The sequence below is a fragment of the Mandrillus leucophaeus genome, unplaced genomic scaffold, assembly GCF_000951045.1.
Source record: "Mandrillus leucophaeus isolate KB7577 unplaced genomic scaffold, Mleu.le_1.0 Scaffold238, whole genome shotgun sequence".
In the NCBI taxonomy this organism is placed as follows: Eukaryota; Metazoa; Chordata; class Mammalia; order Primates; family Cercopithecidae; genus Mandrillus; species Mandrillus leucophaeus.
Window position 1 is genome coordinate 2,094,318 of NW_012102454.1, and position 5,619 is coordinate 2,099,936.

Consider the following 5,619-nt stretch of genomic DNA (forward strand, 5'->3'; position numbering starts at 1 on the left):
CTTCTGTCGTTGCCACCTGCAACAAAAGCTCCCCGCCGATGGTTGTGTTGTGTGTGTGCACGTCTGTCCAGCTTGAGCCGGCGTGTCTCTGAGAGATTTCTCCCCTCAACACACACATGCAGATGCACACACACGCTCACACTGGGGAGGGGCAGGGCCATCCTCCCTGTCTCCAAGCCACTCCCAGATGCTGTCTCAGTGTGGAGTCCAGGTGTTCCCTGCTGAGCAGATGCCATGGGGGCACTGCCTCTGGCTTCCCCAAATGCACCCATGACCAGGGACACTTTCCTGCACATGAATGTGGTCTCACGTTTGAGCACCGGGGCCCAGGGCGCCTCTTTCTAGGTCTTCCTCAGCCAGGCACTTCCCCACCTCCTCTCACACAGACCCTGGTCCTGGTCAAGGTGCAGGGCAGCTGCTCTGGCTTTCTGGGCCCCTCAGCATCTGCTGTCTCAGCTTCTGTGGGTCCCAGGAGTTCCCCAGGCCCTGACCGCAGCCTCTTCCCTGCCCCTCCGGGTCACTTCTGTCAGATAGTCCAAGCCGCTTCCAGCTGGAACCCGAGGGAGGTCTCCCTGCTTCTCAGGTCTCCTGGATGGATGTTACCCCAAAGGGGCAGGAGGAAGGCACAGTGCCTTGTTCCCCTTTGCAAGGTTCCAGGGTCCAAGGTGGAGGCAGAAAAGGAGATGGAGCAACTCAGGTTGGTGTGAGCCTGGGGAGATTCCAGAAGCACCTCCAATGGGAATACAGGAGTGCCTCCAGCTGAGGATCCAGTAGCCCCTCCACCTGGGGATCCAGCAGTTTCTCCACCTGGGAATCAGTAGGGCCTCCATCGGGGGGTCCACCCAGGGATCCAGTGGCGCCTCCACCTGGAGAATCAGCAACATCTCTCCTAGCAAGTGGGGACAGATGGAGGGCAGCCTCCTGGGAGGGCCCACAGAGCAACCCACAGAATGACCCAGGAGGGCATGAAGAGGTTCCTGCAGACAGGATGACAGAGGGCAGAGACTCCAGAGTCAAGCAGCCTTTCCCATCACAAACCATACCCAAATGCAGCCACACTCATGCCCGCACTCAACACTCCAACAAACACCTCCTCCCAGACCTTCCCAGAACCACCTGGGCTGCTGACACTTCTGGAGCCCTGTCTGGTGTGAACATGCATGCTTTTGGAGAAGCTTCCTCTGCGGCTTCTCCTCTCCTCCTCCAGAGCAGGTGCCTCCTGACAGCCCTGAGGCGGTCTTGTCAGGTGAGTGGGGCCAGGGATCAGGGTGAGTGTCTGCAGATGACAGCCTTAGGCCAGAGTCCTGCTTGGCCCAGAGGTGCAGAAAGCCAGGGACAGCCTCGATGCCTACCGAGAGCACCACACCCGCTGAGATGCATGCACCGTGCGCCCCGGCCCCAGCCTCAGCCCTGATTAGCAGCTTGCCCGGAGAGCTGGCCACTGCTCTGGCAGTCCCCAGAGGCCTCTGCAAGGTGCATTGATAAGAAGACACCCCAGGAGGCCTCCATAGGAACAGGCCTATCTTCTCCTTTCAGGATGAATGTGCCGGGACTGAGATGGAAGCACCCCAGTTGACTGCGCCCTAGCCTCAGACGCCTGCAGGCCCTGGCTGAGAGCCTCTGGGTCCTCTGTGCTCTCCTCCCACGAGGCTGCTCCTGAACTGGACTTCTCTGCAGTGGGGCCTGCAGCACCTGGCTCAGGCTGCCCCAGGAAGGCAGAAAGAGCCCCAGAAAATCCAGCCCAGGGTCCATGTGCTCCCACGCCACCACAGGGTACACACTGCTGCTCTGGAAACCATGTGCTTTATTTGGAACCTTAATCCAAGGGAACCTCCCCCCTGGCTTGTAGAAAAGCTGCAAACCATGTGGTTTGGTCCAAGGCAATGGCTAAGGGAATGCAGGATATCCCTTACCGCTGGGGCCCCTGTCCTCTGGGCCTCAGACTTCCCTGCTCATCGAAACTGCTGGCTGAGCTCCCCAGGTGTCTATCCCAGTCCTCAGCCTCTCCCTCAGTCAAGGAGTGAGGAAACAGGTACAGGCCAGGGGCTGGGGTCCCCATCCAAGGCTAGGTGCCTCTGCCCCCCCCGCCCCCGCCCAGGGCCTGCTTCCTCCCACAGCCACGGCTCCTCAAGTCCTCAGAGCCCTGTTGCTCCCGGGATGAGGCGCCACCGACAGGAGGATGCCCGGGAGCACAGGTGAGTGACCAGGGTAGGTCGGCCCGGCCAGCTGCAGCGCCCCTCAGTACAGATCTGCAAAGGGCTTGGAGTAGTTGAACATCAGGTAATCCATGTAGTAGAAGTCGTAGGTGCGCTGCCGTTGCAGGGCTGAGAGCTGGGCAAAGTACTGGTGGGCGATCCTCGCTGTGGTCCGCGCCTCCTGCGAGTGCCGGTCCTTGAACCGCGGGAAAGTCAGGTTCCGCGGCGCGCGGATGAGGCTCAGAAAGAAGTTGGCATCGTCCTCCATGCTCTCGAACTTGCCTACGAAGTCGTAGTCGATGAGGCAGGGGCTGCAGAGCCGGCTGACATGGTCCCAGTGAATGTCCATCCCTACGGGCCGGTGCACGTCCAGCAGGTACTGGACGAACTCAGGAAAGCGCACCCCAGAGCCCGTCCGCAGGGCCTCCCGAGAGGCATTGGCCCGGTACCGGGCCAGGATGGCCTTGCCGAAGACCGGGTGGTAGTAGCTGTTGGGGTGCTCGAACTTGTCGCGGAAGGCTGACACCAGCCTCTCGAAGGGCTCGCGGACAAAGAGCATCTTGGTGTAGGTGCTGAGACGGTGCAAGATACCCTGGCGGTCGAAGGTGTCCAGGCGCTTGAGGGCGCTGCCGTAGTGGACGGTGTTGTGCTGGATGTCGGCGGTGGACGAGGCCAGGCCGGCCAGCACCATGAGAACCCGCTTCCAGTTGGAGCAGCCAGCCTTGGGCACCTCGCAGTAGAGCACGCGGTGGCGGTCCTCCACGAAGATACGGGACACGTGGCGGGGTGTGACGGCCCGGCGGCTGCTGCTCGCCCGGTACTTGGCGCAGGCCTCCTGCATCACCCGCTTGCGCTCCTGCTGGCTCCGGTGCAGGCTGACCCAGCGGCCATCCAGCGTCCCGGGTCCCGGCCGAATGAAGGGCACGTCCGAGCTGTTGGCCGGGATGGTCGCCGCAGCTGGCATTTTCTTGATGAGCAGACGGCGACGGCGCTGGCGGAGCCGCAGACGGGTCCCCCTCTGCAGCGGGGATTGAGGCTGGTCAGGCGCTGGCAGGCTGCGGCCCCTCGGGGCCCCACTGGACAAGTCCCGAGTGATCCTCTCTGTGGGTGCCTTCAAGTCACCATCCTGGGAGCCGCCTGGTGGGAGATCCTGGGGCAAGAAGAGAAGTGGTTATCTGGGTGGAAAGGACAGCTGGGCACTGGGGGCCACACAGGTCAGACTCACCACGGCTGGGGTTCCTGTCCCTCTTAGGTAAGGGACACAGGCTGACCCTATGGGTGAGACCCCTCCCGTCTGAGCCCTGGCCCAGCACCCAAAAGCTTCCCTCCCGCTGAGGTGCAAGCGTCATTTCGGCCACAAGATGGCGCGATCCTCACAGGAACCTGGGCTGAGCGAGGGTGGCGGGAGTAGGTGGCCTGCAGGCGGGCTCAGATTTACTGCCTCTATTAGCACCGTGCAAAGAAGCCTTCTAACAAGGAAGGGAAATTCATGGGTCCAGAGCCCTGGGCTTTGTTCCCAAGGCTCCCGGGAAAGGCTGGACACATTTTTCTTTCCAAGAATGGATTCAACGTGAGCTCCTAATTTTCTTCCCAGCCCTCCCCAGTTTCCCTGGGGCTGCGTGCACTGAGATTTATCTGACTCTCAGAACTTACGTGGTGGGGCTGCCTTGGCCTGATGTTGAACTTTATTCCTAAAAAGCAAACAGAGGAGAGGACAGTATTAGCAGCATATGTGCCACGTGGCACCCAGGGAACTGCTTATGGGCTGCTGGCTGTGGACATCCAGGCTGGAGGCATCTTGGGGTAGGCTCTAGGGAAAGGCAGCTTAGGGCATGGGGAGAGGGCATGGCTCAGTACTGGAGCCCCTCCATCCCCTACCCATGCAGAAAACAGGAACGCAGCAAACATGTGGTCCCACTGGCACGCAGCCGAGGCTCTCTTCTTTGCATCACGCCTGCCTCCTGATGTGACCTACAAGGTCTGGAAAGGCATCCTGCCCAGGTGTACCCACACACCTGCCCTGTGGAGCAGCCAGGACTCTCGCAGGCCACCTCCTCCTGTACCCCACCATGTCATTAAGTCACAGGGAAAGGACCCTTCAGAAAGCTCCATCCACCCTCTCTCCACACCCCACCAGCCATGCCCCAGTTCTGGCCACTATGGACTCTCCACGCTTGGAATATGACAGGTTCACACCCACACCTTTGCACACACCAGGCCTAGGAATGGAACGTGCTTCTTCTCCTCTTGCTCCAGGAAGTTCCCTAACCTGGGTATTTCCTTTGAGATCTTGGCCTTCTCGGCTGGCTCTGGAGTTCTGAAGTGAGCTGAGCATATCTTGGTCTCCCTCAAAGCCCTAAGCAGTGCCCAGGTGGAGGGTAATTGTCCAGCGTTAACTTACTGATGACATCAGGAAGACAGAGAGAGATCAGTGCCTCACTGGCCATGCTCTGGAAAGCCCCCTCTGCCCACCAAGGAGGCCCATGCCTGGGCTGGGCTCACCCAAGAAACAAGCTCTGGTAAGGTGAACCTTTGACCAGAGTAGAAGATTCTGAGTCATACCCTGTTTGGTCTGCTTTGGGGGAAAGTCCTGGGAGGACAAGGGGATTCCCTTTGGGGGGAATCTATTTAGAAGCTGGAGCCTCCTTCCCTAGTCCCTACCTGGCCACCGAGGAATCAGGGGATCTTTCTGTTCCAGTGCCATGTGGGTGGACATTTTTGTCCTGAGGCTCTGCCAAAAGCCATGGTCACCATCAGAGCCAGTTATCCCTTAAGCAGAGAGCTGGATCTTCTGGCTGGCATGCCGGGGCACCGTGCCTGACCACACCTCAGCAAATCTTGGCTGCTGCTTGCGGGTGGGGGGTTCCAGTGTCCCACCACTTTCCCGGCTGTCTCTATGTCCTGGGCAGAGGTCCAGTGGCAGGAGCCCAGCTGGTGAAGGGACATCCAGGTCTTCCCTGAGCCAGACAGTCTGTGGATTTCTCCATGGGGTCCAGTTTTACAGACTCAGCCAGTGCCAGGCCCCAGACAGTCTAAGGTTGAGGCTGTGCCCGCACATCTCCTTCAGTCATTAGCAAGCCAAGAAGGAGATGCAACGTCAGCCCTGGGATGGACAGCCTGAATTCCCTGAGCTTGCCAGAACCTTCCTCAAGTCCCAGGAGAGGCAGAAATGCAGGCAGAACTGGGGCACACTTCATCTTTCTTCTGCTTGTCCCTTTGGGCTGGGAACAAGGGTATTCTCTCCCCTGGGCAAAGGGCAGAGCGTCCCCGTCTTCCTGGGCACTCCCAAGCTTATGTGCACATGCGTGCATGTGGGGGATCTTTGAAACAGGCCTTCTAGACTCTTCCTCGGAGGCTGAGGGGAAGCTCCAAGTAGACCTGGTTGCACCACTCAGGGTATGGGGTGTAAGCAGCAGGTGCCTGG

The 5,619-nt window shown here is 59.8% G+C and overlaps 1 protein-coding gene across 2 annotated transcripts in view; it reads right to left on the minus strand.

The window, feature by feature from the left end:
• Window positions 1–1,784: 1,784 nt before the first annotated feature.
• CHST8 (carbohydrate (N-acetylgalactosamine 4-0) sulfotransferase 8) overlaps window positions 1,785–5,619 on the minus strand; it is a 108,509-nt gene continuing 104,674 nt past the window's right edge. For both annotated transcript variants that reach the window (XM_011982315.1, XM_011982314.1), the window contains exons 3-4: window positions 3,849–3,886; window positions 1,785–3,345 (exon numbers count right to left, since the gene is read on the minus strand). In XM_011982315.1, the coding sequence (XP_011837705.1) occupies window positions 2,239–3,345; window positions 3,849–3,886 (1,145 nt within the window). In that variant the 3' untranslated portion in view covers window positions 1,785–2,238. The remainder of the gene's footprint in view (window positions 3,346–3,848; window positions 3,887–5,619) is intronic.